This window comes from Ictidomys tridecemlineatus, chromosome 2 (genome assembly GCF_052094955.1).
Source record: "Ictidomys tridecemlineatus isolate mIctTri1 chromosome 2, mIctTri1.hap1, whole genome shotgun sequence".
Taxonomy (NCBI): domain Eukaryota; kingdom Metazoa; phylum Chordata; class Mammalia; order Rodentia; family Sciuridae; genus Ictidomys; species Ictidomys tridecemlineatus.
Genome location: NC_135478.1, coordinates 173,099,088 through 173,117,988, shown reverse-complemented (window position 1 = coordinate 173,117,988; position 18,901 = coordinate 173,099,088). Strand labels below are relative to the sequence as shown.

The 18,901-nt window shown below is 33.2% G+C and overlaps 1 protein-coding gene across 9 annotated transcripts in view; it reads left to right on the top strand.

Moving 5' to 3' along the window:
• Nucleotides 1-18,901, top strand: part of Phtf2 (putative homeodomain transcription factor 2) — a 142,966-nt gene that overhangs the window by 61,743 nt on the left and 62,322 nt on the right. For all 9 annotated transcript variants that reach the window (XR_013435152.1, XR_013435153.1, XM_040291687.2 and 6 more), the window contains one exon: nucleotides 13,300-13,356. Coding sequence is in view for 7 of the 9 variants with exons in the window: in XM_040291687.2 (XP_040147621.2) it covers nucleotides 13,300-13,356 (57 nt within the window). In the remaining 2 variants the exon portion in view is untranslated. The remainder of the gene's footprint in view (nucleotides 1-13,299; nucleotides 13,357-18,901) is intronic.

Sequence of the window (18,901 nt, the reverse complement as noted above, 5' to 3'; positions counted from 1 at the left end):
AGCTTTTAGTGGGACATCTCATATCCAAACCATAACTGTATCCATTAGAGAGAGCAAGGGCTCTGTGTTAATAAATGCTTCCTCTTTTTGTGTTGCTTACTGAAATGCCAGTTGGAGTAGCCTGGAATTGGAGCTGATTGAAATAACTCTCAGCTTCCCTTCTCACCAGGATAAAGTAGGATAGAATGGGAAGTACTATCAATTGGAGTTTTGTTCACACATCTTACATAGATGCCCTCTCAGGGTAGAACTGCTACAGAGTTTGAAATAGAAAGTTCTGGCCTCTGGGGTTTTGCTCTAATCAGGCCTTTAGGGCTTTGCAGAATGGTTTCTGCTCTGGAGAGATTAGATCAACACATCCCAAGGCTAGGCAGATGTGGATCTCTGCTGGGTATTTGGATCTCAGGCCTCTCAAAAATTCTGCAGGGTTGTGGAGGGGAACCAACCCCCTGTAGATCTCACATACTCCACTATCCATCAGTCTTCTTGTGAAATCACACCTGCCTGTTCAGTTTCCTAACCCTCGTTAGCTGGTCATGTGCATCTCCAGAGTCAAAGGGAAAGTGTGTTGTTCTTTTCCTCTGTATCTCTGACTTGAATCTCCTAGCTACAGTCTTCTCTGTTGTACAGTTTCAGTCACATTCTTGTAGGTACACTGTAGACTACACAGTAAATGTTTGCCAGAGTGGTATGGCAATGGTTGCTGTGATCTCCTGGGCTCCTGCATTAGCAAGCTGCAGTATGGCCTCCTCAAGATGGCTCCCCATCTCAGCTTTCCACTAGCCAGTTAAGAAACACAGAAGAATTTTCAAAACATCAGCTCTCTGTATAGTCTCTGGTTCAACTAAGTTCAGACTGATTTTCTGTTCTATAGGTTTTTGCATAGCAAATTTGTCCATTGGTTTTCTCTTTGTTACCCCTCCCTTCTGTGGTGATCTGGCACCAGTGCTGCCATAGGCTTGGCTCCAGTGTTCTTTTTCTTGTCATTTTTTAGGTGCACCTGGATTTGTATGTCTCTAATAGTCTCTTACTACCTGAGTTTGATTTTCAGTGAATTCCATATTTCACCTACCTCACTGAGAAGCAGTACTCCCTCTGCTTGAATCCCAAGGCACAGAGCAACTAGAAAAGGAGTCTTTTCCTCATCTGCCATCTTGAATCTCTCATTAATACAGCTATTATTTAAATTAAACATATATATATTAAACAGTTATATTTTGCTTAACAAGAAGAATACTTTCCGAGAATATTGGGTGAACACCATAGAATATACTTGCATAAATGTAGATGTTACAGCTCAGTCACTCCATGTGGCATCTTGAAGCAATGAGGAGATGTGGTAAACACAAAATGTGTAAGGCTGCTGCCAATTCTTCAATAAACTTTTTTTTAATAAGTAGCAATATGCTGTAAAATAATAAATAGTATAGCATAGTGAATATATAAACCACTAACATTCATGTATTATCATTACCAAATATTATGTACTGTACATAGATATGCTTTTATATACCTGGCAATGTAGTAGGTTTGTTTATACCAGCATTACACTAAGATGGCTATAAGTTCACTAGGCTATAGTAATTTTATTTGCTCCATTATAATCTTGTGGGTCATATATATGACATAAATGTGGTCATTAATGTGGTCCCTTGTGGACCAGAATGTCCTTAATTCATGATTGTGGTTGTTTAGTCTTATTAGAAATCTTTATTGACTAGGTTGACTTTGGTCAGTGTTCTTAACAGACTAAATATAATTTTTATAAATATGTATTCAGCTAAGAGAATTATGACTAATGTTGATGAATGTCTTTTCTTGGGCTTTGTGTCATGATAGAATTCATTTTTCCCCGTAGAGTTTGATATATAGAATATAAGCAACACAGTTAGTGGTAAAATAAAGACAAAGTTTATATTTGTCCTTTCACTATTTTTCTGACTTACAAGCTAAAAAGCCAACCCTTAATTTTTTAAACCAACGTTTATTTTTAAATAATCAATAGCTTTCCAAAGCTATTTTAAATAATTTTCACTCTATAATAATCAAAATAAAATTTATAAAAACATCCAAATAATTTTAATTGAGTAATGTTAAATTTTATGGATTTGGCTCTGAAAGCTTTATCAATTGGTAATTAATGTGATAGGTTAAATAGAACACTAATATTTACCTTGTATAAATCTCTTTTGATCATCTTTTTTGATTGATAAAGTAAGACATGTTTAAATTATTTTCCTGTGATTAATGGAAATAACTAATGAACTTTTCTTTTCTTACTAGTAGGGTCTTTACAATCTATGATCCTAGGTTAGGTTAAGTAGAAAATCAGATGTTAAATTAACTTTGCTCAGATGACTTCTTGGGAAAGGATATTAATTCAGTAGTATCTTGATTAGCAAATCCACTGAGAACGTGTTGCCATGTACCAGCAAGTTGGAAAATAAACAGTCCTCGTAAATTATACAGAATGGTATTAGTTTGCATTAACAGCAATGTTTTCATTAAAGTTGGGCCAGGAAAAAACACCACTGTATTCTGCTTCTACTTTTCACTACACATGTAAACTCTGCCAGCAGCAGACAGCTAAGACTTGAGAGTGAAAGGCAAACCAAGGCTATTATGGGTTCCTTAATGGCAGAATTTCTAGAAACATTTCTTTTGAGTTCTGTTGTTAGTGTTTAATTTATTCTATTAGCCATGTGTTTCCACGTTTCTTCTGTTTTTCTGATATTTGGAATGGTAAGGGAATCTGAGTGACCCAGTGTGAGTCAGATGTCTGGCTTTAGATTGTTGTGGGGGAGGGAGTATGCATTATTAAATAACTCAGATATTGTGGGGGGAATCCCTCTCAGAGTATATCCAGGACTTCAGTACTTCGGACAGTTAGCTAGATTTTAATATCTATAGATAAGAATTTGTTTTTAGACTTTGATGTTTTGGTCCAAAGGCTAGCTTGATACATATTTTAAAATTCATTGCATTCTAGAAATATATTTTTTTCCTTGAAAAGTTATATATTCTCCCTGCCCAAGACTTTTTAAAATGTATTTTTAAAATTCTACTCAAGGCAGTAGAATTTTAAAAATACATTTTAGTTATTATATAATCCTAAAAATAATTCATAACAAAAGAAATAAATGACAGTTGAAGTAAAGAGGTTTACAAGAGGTTGCAAAGAAAACTCTTTGCTTATAATTAATAATATTGTCAGGAGCCGTGACATACACCTGTCATCTCAGCTCTCAGGAGGGTGAGAAAGGAGGATTGCAAGGTCGACACCATTCTCAGAATTTAGTGAGACCCTCAGCAAGACTATGCCTCAAAATACAAAGGACTAGGGATACAGCTCAGTGGTAAAGCACCCATGGGCTCAATCACCAGTATAAAAAATAATAATACTTATTTCATGATTTCAATTTCTTTCCCTAATTAAAGATATATTTGATTATTATATGTTTATGGTACCCTCAAATAACACTAACATTATATTGGTATGTTTTTTAATGATGGGGTCATAAGACTTGTGTTTTGTCTCATATTTTTTTTAATTTTTAAGAAAAGATTGACTCAGAAGAGTTAAAGATTTGATAAAATGCTTTGGTAGTTAATGCGTTTGAAAGAGTTACAAGCTTGTGATATTTTTGTTTGACATCATCATCATTCATATTTATATTATAATTATATGAGTCTGTTTCCTCATTTGAGCCTCATCATTAAAGTCACCTGAGTTTCTTAATTCTACATACTTTTAAATTAGGAGGGCTGTGTATGGATATATGTAATAGACATTCAATAGGAACATTGAACAATATGTTAATTACAATAAAATATTTATAAGGAACAAAAGAGTGGAATAGGGTAGCATATAAATGGAGTAGTATTGGGAATTGCTGTCTCAATACTACTAGTAGATTAGAAATGAGCCTTTGTTGGAGAAACTGTAGGACTCAGACACTCCTAAATGTTTAATAGACAAATTTGTTTGAGGGGCAGTAGTTATGATCAAGAAACAGTGAAGACCTATTTGATATTCAAAGTACTGATACTTACTTGGAATTATAAGTTTTTTTAATAGTCAAAATAATTATTTTCTACTAATTCTGGGTAAAGATTGATCTGAAGGTTATTAATTTTAGTGATTTGAAGTGGCCTCTAAATGTTTCTTCTGTATGTTTTAGCATTATGAGCAGAAGTGCTAGGAATAACTTTGGAATGTCCACTTGTACAACACGGTCTTGAGAATTGTGGGTATAAGTTTTCTATCATTGATGATTAGTATTCTCACTTCCACTAATTTGTTTTGTAACTTTAATTTTACTGTATTATTTGCCCCATTAATTTTTTTTCAATATTGTTTTTAGTTGTAAATGGACACAATACCTTTATTTTATTTATTTAGTTGTTTATGTGGTGCTGGGGATCGAATCCAGTGTCTCACACATGCTAGGCAAGTGCTCTGTCACTGAGCCACAACCCCAGCCCCAGTTTTCTCTTTTTTAATATACTTGTAGGTAGATGATTATGGCAGTACAAGGCATGTATTTTAGTTATCTGGGCAAATGATATTTTAGATATCAACAGCTCTGTTTTTATTCATAAACTATGGCAATTACCAAAAATATTATGTTGGTTATTAATTAGGAAAAGGACATTTATCTACAAACCCATTTTACTTTCTGCTTTGTACCGTTTGCCCTACTATTTTGTTGCTTCTACTTGCTCTCACCTAGCATTGAATCTTCTCTTTCCATTCTGATGTCCAAAAAACTCTGGCTATCCAAAGCATGATTAATATTTAAATATTGTTCAGCTTTGTCAGTTTAAAAATGAGGTAACTGAGACCTGAAGAGATTAAAATCTACCAAGAAAGGAAAGAACTAATATTTTCGTGGTACACAGAAACTGTCTCTTCCCATTTCTGCGAGGTATGTTTTTTTTTTTTTAATTTGTTCTAATTAGTTATACATGACAGCAGAATGCATTTTGGTTCATTGTACACAAATGGAGCACAGCTTTTCACTTCTCTGGTAGTATACGGTGTAGAGTTGCACCATATGTGCAGTCATATATGTACCTAGGGTAATGGTGTCCATCTCATTCCACTGTTTTTCCTACCCCCATGTCCCCTCCCCCCAATCAAATTCCTCCATTGTTCCCATGTGCTCTCCTCCCTCCCAGTATTTATCAGCATCTACTTATCAGGGAGAACATTTAGCCTTTGGTTTTTTGGGATTGGCTTATTTTGCCTAGCATGATCTTCTCCAACTCCATCAATTTACTAGCAAATGCCGTAATTTTATTCTCTTTTAAGACTGAATAAAATTCCGTTGTGTATCTATAAACCACATTGAAGGGCATCTAGGTGGTTACACTGTTTAGCTATTGTAAATTGAGCTGCTATAACATTGATGTGGCTGTGTCACTATTATATGCCGATTTTAAGTTCTTTGGCTATAGACTGAGGAGTGGAATAGGTGGGTCAAACAGTGGTTCCAATCCAAGATTTTTAAAGAATCTCCACACTGCTTTCCAGAGTGGTTGTACCAATTTGCAGTGCCACCAGCAATATATGAGTGTACTTTCCCTCCACATCCTTACTAACACTTATTGTTGCTTGTGAGATATGTTTTTTTTTTGTCCCCATTTTACAGAGTCACAGAGAAAAGTGTGGCCCAAATCTGGAAGGCTAGTAGTGGAAAGGATGGGACAAAACTCCAGAGTTTTTACATAGTCCAGGGCCTTTTCCAATGTCAGCAAACATTAAAGGCTGATTGATCGAGGTAGTGGGAATAACAAAGGGTTAAAAAATAGCACTATGAATATACAAAAGGTGTGTTCTGAGCAGTGACTTTTATGTTAATAAAAGTACTCAAAAATAAAAGATAATTACCTTTGGTTTTACAGCTTTTAAATTTAGTACAATATGAAATGTTCATATTAGGTACATTAACAGCATAACCATTGCTTATTAGGAATTTATGGTGGGTGATACATTATCCAAAAAAAAGTAATAGAAAAAATGTTATTATCAATTCAGAGATGGAAATTGCCACCAAGAATAGGTGCATCTTCTTGCTTTTCTTACTGTTTTATTCTTTTTAAAATGATGCATGCCTATAATCCCAGCAACTCAGGAGCCTTAAGCAATTTAACCAGACCCTGTCACAAAATAAAAAATAAAAAGAGGTTGGAATGTAGATCCAGTGGTTAAGTGTCCCTGGGTTCAATCCCCAGTGCCAAATAAATAAATGAAAGAGATAAGATACAGGAAGAGATAAGATAAGGAGAGAACTATCTAAAGCTGTTCTTTTTTTGTGGGGGCAGGGCAGGTGTGGGGGGTTATGTGGCTCAGGGGCCACATAACCCCTATGTTTATATTTATATTTTATTTAAAGACAGGGTCTCACTGAATTGCTTAGCACCTCACCCTTCCTGAGGCTGGCTTTGAACTTTGGATTCTCCAGTCTTAGCCTCCTGAGCCACTGAGATTATAGACATGTGCCACCGTGCCCAGCTAAAGAGGTTCTTTAACCTCTTGCCTTGGAGATTCTCTTGTCATGCTTTTAACAAATACACTCTTGCAAGCGTATACTACATTTTGAATAACACTTGATGTTTATGAGAATCAAAAGTTTGCTCCTCGGAATTTTTTACATGAGATACAGAAAACTAAAACTAAGCATGGAAGTAGTAGGAAAAATGGCAGCAAAAATGATGTCTTTGACATATAGTATTATATTATGTCTGTCCATTAGCTGAGGAAAGTAGGTGCTTTAAAACAGGCAAATCATGGCCTCTCCTCATCATACTTATGTTTATTTGTGAATTCTTAATCTTTTATCTAAGCACTTAATCTAATTAAACTATTGATAACTACATTTGAAGCTAGACACCTTCTCCTTAGCCTCTTGATACCTGAGCTACTGCTCCTCTGAATGTGATGCCCTAAGGGGTAATCCAATCACCTAAGAGTAACTTTCAAATTGCTTTTCAAAGGTACGACTTTTCTAGAATTCCTAAGTGGTACTGATTGCCATTTCATAACCTAATTATCTAGTTTAACATTTGTATTTTCGATACCATCATATTCATTACAAAATTATTTTCTTAGGACCCAGAGCTAACCTTGGCTGATACCTGGACAGATGCAATCATTTTTTTTTCTACGTACTAGTCCTCTTCTTTTCTTTTCCCTTCACTTCCCATTCTTCCTCTCTTCAGACACCTCTCTGCTGTCTTCCTCTCTCCTTCCTTTTCTGCATTTCATCTCAGTTTATAGGAAGATAAAAATTTAGGATGATTGTAAGGAGAGGTAAATGATTCTTTATAAAGTTATTATTCAGTAATAGGACTGTGGAACACATTTCATTTCTTAGACAATTAATTCAAATTACCTTGGTTGAGAATCCTGGGTCATAAAAACAATATGTATAGATTTTGAAAAAAAATACAATATCAATGAATATAAAGCAGAAAGGAAAAGTGCTAGTTTTTTCCATATTTATCAGTGAGAATCACTACTAATGGTTTTCATGTATCCTTCTAAATATCTGCTACATACATTTACATGTACTATATAATGTAGCATTAGCTACATTAATTTATATTTGTAATGTATTCATTTTCCTTTTATAATGCTCTTCAGTTTGTTTGGAAGCATCTAAAGATTAGTAATTTCAATTTTATTCTGCTTCATATTAATAAATTCTAGTATCTCAATTTCTTGTTTCTTTTTTAATGTTTTTCTTACTGCTTTTAGAATGCTGCTTCCTTGTTTTTTGGTTTGTTTTTGTCAAGTTTGACCTCTGCAATGGCTCAAAGTTTGCTAATAAAGATAAGAGGAAAGGGAAAATAAACTAGCTGAGAAAAGATAAAAGAAATGAAGAAGACAAAAAATGATATTTGTGTTTTATGGATTCAGTCTTTTGTGGGGAAGCAGTTGGTACATGTTCTGCCAGAGTGATAATGTTCATAGTTATTAGGAATTAAAACTTGTAGGAAGAAAATGTAGAATTATCCTTGCTTTCATTATAAGGAATATTATAAGAGATCAGTATAGGATTGAAAGATGGTTGTTGAAGACATAGGATGAATTTGTTAAGGGCAAATATTTAGTCATCTGGGATCTGGAATAGAAAAAACTGACTATAGGTCAACTTTAGTTGGTTATGAGTGTAACACAGGCTTACTATATTCATACATCTCTGAGACTAATAACAGGTGCACTGACAAAATTCTTCACTATAACAGGCACCAGAGAATGAACTTCACATTCTTAACATGTATGAAAGTATTAGCTATAAAATGTGAATTAGAATTTCAGAATCTCCTTTTACAACATGGAAACAATATTTTTCTTCCTCCTTTAAGCAGATAGTCACTTATGAAGAATATGGTTGAACATCTATTGAACTACCCAGTCATGATTACCCTAGTATTTCTAAGTAGCTACTAACAAAGCATTATTTGAGTATACACCCTTTTGTTCCCCCAAAATGTAGACACTTTTTTAAACCCAAACATTGGAGACATTTGGAATAAAGCAAAGGAGAGCAGTTGGGAATTAGATGAAATTTGGAAGTAATCAAAATATTATGTTATTTTTTTTCAATTTGATGTCATCTGATTAAATTTTGTTTTATTAGATAAATGTTACTATTGAGCTTTGTTTTAGTTTTTTTATATTGCATTAAGAAAATGGTGTAGTTATACCGTTATTCCTTCTTGACTTTTCACAAAGAACTATAATTGAATTTGGCTTTGTGATTTAATTCTAGTTAGTAGAAATACAAAAACAAAATAGCTATCTAGTTTATTGTGACTTAGTCAAGTCTGCCAAGTATTTGCATGCCAAAGGTAAAATAGAAACTGGAAACCTCATTGTTTGTTTTTGATTTTGGTAGTATAGCTCTTCAAGTTGTTTTGATCCGTTACATGACTTGAAAAGATGGTTCTTCTTTTACCCAGTCTAAGCATGTTGTCTTTTCTTACTCTGTGGTGATTGACAACAGGATTATCTTTTATAAAGAGAGGAAAAAAAAAAACCTGAACCTATGCCACAGGTGTTGGAATCATCTGTCTTGCCAGATTTCAGCCTGAAATAAAGTGAGGCCTTAGGCTAGAAGGGGTCTTTAGAATTCTTGAACTTCCTTTCTAGGATTCTTCCATCACCCTGATTTTATGATGCCTCTGATCTACTACATACACACATATCTAAAGAAACAATTTCTGGTAGTTCAGTCTGGATTCATATGTAAGTGTGATTTGTTAAGGCATTTGTTTTACTAAGCAGAGCCATGAGCAATCTCCTTCTGAATTCCATACATTTAGGTTAATAGCACCCTCAGTTTTCTCTAAGAAAGCAGTCTGTTTGTTTCTATAAACAGAAGGTTAATTTTGGTGGTATGTTTAAAACAAAAGAAGTATGCTGCAAAGAGGAATTGATGCCTCCATTTAGATACTTTCACTTGTAATTGAAAATGACACTCAGAGCCAGGTGTGGTGGCACATTCCTAGAATCCCAGTGATGTAAGGAGGCTCAGGCAGGAGGATCAAAATTTGAGGCTAGCTTCAGCAGCAAAGCAAAACCCTGAATCACAAAGTAAAAATCAAAAACAAACAAACAAACTGGGAGTGTAACTCTGTGGTAAAGCTTCCCTAGGTTCAATTCCCAGTTAAAAAATTAAAAAACAGAAAAAAGGGGTCATGGGTTGTAGTTCAGTGGTAGAGTGCTTGCCTGGAGTGTGTGAGGCACTGGGTTCCATCCTCAGCACCACGTTAAAATAAAAGTGTTGTGTCCATTTACAACATAAGCGCAAGCGCGCGCGCGCGCGCACGCACGCACACACACACACACACACTCATTCCTAGTTAAAAAAATTAAGACCCATAGGCATTCTATTACAATGTAAGTTGTCTTACTCTCACCCATTCAATCTTTGAAAAAAAAGTGTTTCTCTAAGACAACCCATTTTATCCTATGAATTTTTATAGGAGTATCTACCCACCTTTTTTTTTTTTTTTTTTTTTAAGGTTGCATTCTGCTATTTACAAGTAAAGTATCTGAACTTTCCAAAAGCTTTTGCACTTTTCCCCCACTACTTCATTACAAGGTTTCTTAGACTTTCGGTACCTTTTTAAACCTTGGCGCTTTCAGTATCATGCTAGAATTGTACTGGCATTGCTTTTTTTCTTTTTCTTTCTTTCTTTCTCTCTTTTTTTTTTTTTTTTGGTGCCAGGGATTGAACCATGGAGTGCTTTACCACTGAGCCACATGCCCAGCTCTCTCCCCTCTTTTTAAAATGTTTTACTTTGAATCAGGATGTTTTAGTAGCTTTTTCACTGCCTTGGCCAAAAGACCTAACAAGAACACATAGAGGAGATGCAGTAGCACATCATGGCACAAGAGTTTGATGGAGGATGGTGACTAAAGACATCACACCAGGAAATAGAACTTTGTTGAACAAGGACAAAATATAAACCCCAAAGGCATACCCCCAATGACCTACCTCTTGTAACCACACCATGCCTGTCTATAGTGACCACTTAGTTAATCACTGTCAGGGGATTAATTCACTGATTGGGTTAAGGCTCTCATAACCAATCACTTCACCTCTAAACCTTTTTGCATTGACTCATACACGAACTTTTGGGGGATACCTCTTATCTAAACTATAACACAGGGTCTTGCTAAGTTGTTTAGGCCTTGCTACGTTGCTGAGGCTGACTTTGAACTTGTGAACCTCCTGCCTAGCCTCCCAAATTTCTGGGATTACAGATATATGCCACCATAACTCACTGACATGCATTTTTTATTTGGTCTATTGCATATGCATTATTTTATTTTCTCTGATTTTATGATTATGGAACATGTATCTTTATGTCCATCTTTTTGGATCATCTTGAAATAAAACCAATGTTCTTTTAAAGAGAATTTAAGCATTCTTTTGTGTAGGAAAATAAACTACTGTCAAATAATCATTAAAAACATATTAGGGGGCTGGGATTGTGGCTTAGTTTTAGAGTGTCTAGCATGTGTGAGGCCCTGGGTTTGATCCTCATCACCACATATAAATAAATAAAATAAAGGTATTGTATCCAACTACAACTAAAAAATAAATATATTTCTAAAAAGAACATATCAGTACTTAGTCTTGGTTATGGTTTCACCAAAAAGTATGCAAGATGTTGAAATGATTACACATTTTAAAAATTAATAATGATTACATTAAACCCAGTTATTCTGAATTATCAACTTAGAGCAGAAATATTTATGTGGAATCTGTATTCCCATACTTACCTTTTCTGGTTTTAACCAAGATGCTTCTTTGATTAAATTCAGAATTTAAAAGAGTTAGAATTGGTTATTGCAGGTCAGCTCTACCATTAGACCTAAAAAGTTGCTTGTTACTTTTTTTAGGGCTGCTTTCCCCTGTTTATAGAGATGAACAGAAGTTTTAGTTACATATAAGTGAGTTGGCCAGTCTAGATAGTTTGGTCTAGTTGTTTTAAAGTTTTTATTTTCATGTTATGTTGTATCGTCATGTGATTTTTAAAAATGGGAAAGTCATACGAGGACGGGATTTGTAGAACTAAAATGATTAGTCTGAATAAGATTATATACAAGAGAAAATAATAGAGATGAAGGGCTCTTTTGGAGTTACTTAGTAAATTATTTGACCTTCTTTATATCTACATTGGAATTTTCAAATTCTCATTTCTTAAAATGAGATTACAAAAATAATGTGTAGATAAAAGGAACTTACGGTAAAATGATTTAAGTCAGAAAATTCCCTCCTGAATTTCTTTATAATAACTTTGCCTATCTTTGTATTTAGACCTGTAAGTGTAATTATCTCAAATATTTTAAATTTCTTAGAATGCTAATTTTCAATTAATAAAATAATGAAAAGTCCATCATAATTATAGATTATTGGCCCATTTCAGTTTCTTATTGGGTTACAGAATTAATAGAATCTATATACAATAGGAACCAAGCAAAGAACCATGAGTAGAAGCAGTAAAAATGGCTTGTTCATCTTGTAGTTCAGAAAATTAAGAATCTAAGAGTAATGGACATGGAAGCTATAGGAAGTTTACTTCTTTTTTAAAATTTTACTTTTGATTCTTTCCCTGTGTCTTCATTTACTTCACAAGTTTATGTTCTAATTTACACTTTTTTGTGTATTTGTACTAGAGATGGAACCCAGGGTCACTCTGTAACTGAGCTGCATCCTCAGTCAGTTTCTTTTTTTTTTTTTTTTTTTTTTGAGACAGGGTCCAAGTTATTTAAGGCCTCATTAAATTTCTGAGGCTGGCCTTGAACTTGGAATCCTCCTGTCTCAGCTTCCTAAGTCATTAGTATTACTGGCTTGTGCCACTGTGCCTGACCTCAATTTAAACTTTAAGTGATAATTGTGGTCTGCATGTTTATGGACTTGCAATTCTGTGGAATATTAGTATTTTTTTTTAGAAAATAATTCCATAAAGGACTTACCACTTAGGAGATATTTTTTTTCTCAAATGTGCTAGTGCCATACCAATTGTGTTTATTTTAAAATAAAGGATTCCTTCTGAGAACACCTGTAATCTCAGCAACTGGTGAGATGACACAGAGGATTCCAAGTTCAAGGCCATTCTTAGCAATTTAATGAGAACCTATCTCAAAATAAAAAAATAAAAAGGGCTGGTGGTATAGCTCAATGGTAAAGTACTTTTAGGTTAAATCCCCAGTACCAAAGTAAGTAAGTAAATAAAACAAAGGATAAATAAATAAATAAGTAAAGGATTCCCTAGGGCAGGGTTTTTCAAATATCAGAAAATCAGAGGGATTTTTAAAACAGATTTTTGAGCTCCATTCACTCCCAAATTTCTGACTTAGTAACTCTGGGGTAAAGTCTGAGAATTCGTATTTCTAATAAGTTCCAAGGTGATGGTAATATTGTTAGGCCTTAAATGATACTATAAGAAGCACAGTTACTCTCATCATTATACATAATACATGTGTGAAGATGTGAATTTGGTGTCAACATACCTTATATATAATCAGAGATATGATAAATTATTGTATAATGGTGTATTAAGAATTATAATGCAAAATAAATAAATAAGCATTAAAAAAAGAAAAAGAATTAAAAAGAATAATTGCACATAAAAAAAAGAACCACAGTTATACAGGATTTATTCCAGAAGTTTGAGACAGAACTAGATTTAATTTGTGCTGAATTAACACTGAGTAGCTTGTAGTTCAAAATTGGGTATGAGCAATGATTGTTCAATGTCTTCATTTCTTCATAGATTGGAGCATATGATCAACAAATATGGGAAAAATCTGTTGAACAAAGAGAAATCAAGGTAACAAGTTTATTTCATTTTGTTTGTTTTGAAATATAATTCTATGAATTGATTATGTGTCACATTTTATTTAATATCTTTTCATATACTTTTAAGGTATAAATTAATATTATTATTTAATCTTTAAATAAGAAGTAAACTCTTTTTTAAAAACAGCATAATCATGTCTTTACTGCTAATTATTTTTTGAGCTTTTTAGCATCTTTCCATTCTTTTAAAATTTAATTTCTAATGGTTATTTTTTGTTAGCTTTTTTCCCCTTTCACTTTTCACCTTATACTTCTAGTTTACTTTTCCTCCCTTATGATGCTGTCATTGCTCTGTACAGTTTATTAAACTGGTAAGTGTTTTAGGATTTTTCCCGCCTGAATGATCCTGTGCAAATGCTGCTCTGCTTGAGATCTGCTTTTGGTGCTACTAACAGAATGACTTGGACGCAAAAAGAGTCGCTGAAAAGTTGGTCATTTTTTAAAAGAATTTAGAAAAATAAAACATTAATTAAATGTCTTTATAATAGGCATTTTCTTCTTGAACATGCAACTACCTCATATGTTGATATGATATTCTCCTAGGCTACCTTGCTGGCATGAAAACTATTTTTAAACTAAATTTGTTTCTCAGCATTTTTTTTGATAATAAGATTTATATATTTTTTTCATTTGCAAAGATACTAATCAGTGTGTTCCTGCACGAGCTGAATTTAATTTGGGCCCTACCAGAGTCTGTTTAGTTTACTTGACATTCTATTTTATAGAAAGGTTTATGTTACAGTGAAAACTAGGTCTATAGTTATTTCACAATCTGTTTTTTAAAAATCTGCCAATATTTAACTATAATAAAGAGCAAGATTCTTTAACATTTGTTAATTTTAATCTTTACACTTTTTTTTTTTAAATGAAGAATTGATACATTTAAGGGTGGGGCATGTAGCTTAGTGGAAGAGCACCTGTTTGGCATGTGAAAAGCACTAGGTTCTATTCCCAGCACTGCAAAATTAAAAGAATGAATACACTTAATAAAATTGTTACGTGTTAAATATAGGATTTAAGTCAGGAGCATAGAAAGATGAGGTCGGTTACAGTTTTGTAGGTAAGATATGTAATGGAAAATGAGATAAATTCAGAGACACTTGTGTAAGTCTCTATAGGGAATGCAGAGGGAGGCAGCTCTGGGGAGGTTAGGAGAAATTTAATAGAGGAAGTAGTTCTTGAACAGAGTTTGACAGACTTTGGGGAGACAAATGAAGACATTACAGACTGATGAAGAACACATGAAAATATAAAGAATAAAGAAACATGACTGAATCAGGAACACTCAAAGAGTTTGACTTGGTAATAGATTGGATTGAGAAAGGATTTAAGGATGATTATGCATAAAACTAGAAAAGAAAATGGAAGTTAAATTATGAAGGGTCTTGAATGCCTAACCCAAGAATTTAGATATAATCTGGAAAAAAGTGGGGTTGACACTGAAAGAATTTTTTTAATTGATTTTATTATATTTTTATAAATACACAACAGTGGAATGCATTACAATCCTTATTACACAAATAGAGCACAGTTTTTTGTATCTCTGTATATAAAGTATGTTCACATCAATTTATGCCATTATACATGTACTTTTTTTACATTACAATTCTTAATTCACATATATACCACAATTTTTTATATCTGTGTTTGTATATAAGTTGTGTGTTTTTAAAAATTGTGTTGACATGAAATTCAAGTCTATTTATTTATTTATTTATTTATTACATGACAATAGTGGAATGCATTATATTCATAATTATCCATTCACAGCACAATTTTTGTAACTCTGTATATAAAGTATGTTCACGCCAAATTATGCCATTATACAGGAGCTCTCTTTTTTTTGCATTACAATTCTTAATATACCTTTATAATACAATTTATCATATCTCTGATTGTATATAAAGTATATTGACTCCAAATTCACATCTTCATACATGTACTTTGTATAATGTACTTTGTATAACGATGACCATTACATTCCACCAACTATTTTTCTTAAGCATTTTAGAAATTATAACTAAAATTTCATTTTATTCTCTGATCACTTTGGCCCAAATTTAAAAGTAAATATCTAAAAAGAAATTCTGGTGTGCTATTTCACAGTTGCATGATTATAGATAACAGTAATGTACTGTATATTTTAAAAAGCTAGATGAAAGGATTTTGAAGGTTTTTACCATAAATGTTTCCCCACACGTTTGGGGAAATAGATATGTTTACCCTGATTTAAACGTTGTGCAGTCTGTGCATGTATCAGAACATCACACAATATCCATAAATCTGTGCAATTTTTATGTGTCGATTGAAAAAAAAAGAAACTTAAATGCAGAATTTCCCTCATAGCTCTTAGATTTTAAAAGCTTTAACAAAAAGCTTATGAAATCTTTATTTATTGACAGAGGAAAAAGGAGATGGAGGGGAGAAAAGGATTTCTACAAAGTGAAACTGATATTTCTGTCCTTGATGGATTCTAAGTATTACAGTAATTCCATGCATAGAAGTTTACTTACTAGTAAAAGAACTTTATAAACTTAAGCAGCCTTCGTTAATTTTGGAGGTTATTATTATCTGTGTATTTGGGGATTTTTAAAAAATACAAAACTTCATAGTATTTGAGTCACTGCACTATGGAAAACAAACATACTATGAGTTTAAATATACATTCAAAAAAGAATATTTCATTTTGACTCTAGCATGTTAATTACATTTATACTGTTTGTTTCTGTTTTCTACTTTGTGCATAAATGAGTAGTTTCAAAAATTTCATTCTTTTTTTTTTAAATTTCATTTTTTGTTTGTCTGCTTAACTTTGTGCAGGTTATGATTATAGCTAGGAATACTTCGTCTGAATGCAGTTTACCCCGAATCAATTTAAAATTTTCCAACTTAAAATGTCTACTTAATTAAAATCATGTTTTATGAATACTCACATCATTGCTGCCCCCAGTGCTAAGGATTAAACCCTGGGCCTGGGGCATGCTAGGCAAAACTCTACCACAGAGCTATATCCTCAACTCCAATATTTTTCATTTTTGTGACTAAAATTATTAATTTTCAATTTATCAATGTAAGTTTTTACTTTTTAAAAACCCTTTAAATATTCTGATAGACTCCCTTGAAAAGGAAGTTTTACTGAAACTGGCCCTTATGGTGTGGCTCTATAATATAGCTCAAAATAAATGTTTTAATAGAATGTAAAATAGGAAATGAACCATGTATATACAAGGTCAAGTAGAATGAGCATGTTGAAAACCAGCATAGTTGTGTAAATCAAGACCATTTACTGTTTTTCTGGTTAGTTATTAAAAGACTTTTGATAAAAATTTTAGTTTTACAACAATAAACTGTGTCTCAGATTAGTCAGAAAACACTGGCAATAATGGTTATTCTGAAGTTAGAGAAAGACTTATGATAGAAGTAAATGTAAACATATTACTGTTTTTTTAAATTCTTGGCACAATAAATGTAAAATACCATAATAATAAACTTTATACCAAATCAAAACAGTGCTTTATTAATGAAATTTTGTTTAAATGTATATATTAGAATTGTCTTTCCAGTTTGCAAAATCTTGGAAATGATTTATAATCTGTTAGCTACCCTATAGTTACATTAAAATGAAAGTAAAGTACAGAAGCAATGGATTCTCATTATTCATGGTAGTTATATTCTTGAAAGTCACCACAAACACTGAATTGGTGGTGAATACTGAACCATTGCTCCTAAGGGAAATAGGTTTCTCTAAGTCTTAGGTCATAACACTTTCGTTAACTGATCAGTATATAACTTTGTTTTATGTATGTTTCTGTGTTAAGATCCCTTATTTAATATACATTGTTGATTTTTATTAACAATAAACTTATGACCAGTAATGCTATAAGTCAGGTTTAAAATGCAGGTTATGCTGGCATGGTGGTACATGCTCATAATCCTAACAACTTGGGAGGTTGAGGCAGGAGGATCACAAGTTCAAAACTAGCCTCAGCAACTTAGTGAGGCCCTATGCAATTTAACGGGACCCTGTCTCAAAATAAAAAAGGATGGGAATATGGCTCAATGATTAAGCGCCCCTTGGTTAAAGCCTGGCACTGTAAGTGAAAGAAAAAATAAATAAATAAATGGAGCTTATCTGACACACATTTTCTCTGGAAGGCACATCACAGCTTTCTTGCGTTTAGGAACACTAGACAGCACTGCACTGTGTATGGGGTCATTTTAAAAAAACTGCCAATAAAAAGCACAAAAATGTGAAGAACAAAAAACTAAAATAGACTGGAAAGAGAACTTGTTTACAGTAATGAGAGCTCAAACAAAAAGGCAGAGTGTTGCCTTGTATAGCCTCAGCTGAGAATGTGCATGTTGGGAACCTCAAAAATTTTTTCCACTCTGCAAATAAGGGCAAAGGACTAAGCATATGGATTTAGGGATACGAGTAACAATAAGTGTATATTTGCAAATACAGAATCTTGAGAATGTAAGGATCAACTATCTATATATTGCTTTATCTTCAAACCTGACCACCCCCTCACCCCCACTTTTTGTTTTGTATCTTTGGGTAGTTTGCAACTTTAGCTGTACGGAGCATATGAAAAAGTTCAAAGATTAATTACATCTTGAAGTCAGGGTACATTATTGGTTTAGACGCATAAGTTCTGACCTTAAATACTGCCTCTGGTTTTAGATATAAACAGTTCTTAAATCTGATTTTAACTTTATTGTTCTTTGTTACTTGGATTAGGACCAAAGAAAATATTTACTGCAAAGTTGGTTGTTTAATGAATTTGAATGTCTTCTGAGGAATTTAACCTAAGCTTACAATTCTTAATATATTAGGTCTTAAGTAATAACATAATTAATTTTTCCCCACTAATTTTGACCATCCCCACCCCACCCCTGCACTCTCTACACTGAAAGCAGAAATTTAATTTTAGCCAGTGGTCAATAATTTCAAGTTTAAATTAATTCAATTCACAAAATCTGCCTCTTCTTCTGTTGGCATATGGACATAGTGCAACCCTAAGATGTACATAATCCTCTCTGGGGCTCAGCTGATACCCCCATAACATGCTAGCATTTGCTGAGAAGTTTACATCTCTGTCTAGTTCTTAGCTCTATGATTTACTGCTTCCTGCGCAACACCTCAACATCACATCTTGACACGGCCTTCAGGGCTACTGCTCACCCCATCCTGAACCCTCTCCTGATGACAATCTGGGGCCAATGTAGTCTCTTGAACCATCTAGACTATACCCCCAAATTTGCTTGGTGTAGTCATAATCTTTGTATTAAAATTTTACTATCAGTAATGAACTGTCTTTGCATGTTACACAAATCCCTAAACATATCCTTTTAGAAAAACAAATTTATTACAGTACTGTAATTATATTCCACTTGTAACAAATGCAAAACATATCTTTTTGTTTGGTGTATTACTTAAAGATTTTATATTAAATTGAAATCCTTAGAAGTTAATTCTTTTATGCTGTTCTAGACTAAAAGAATAACATGTACAA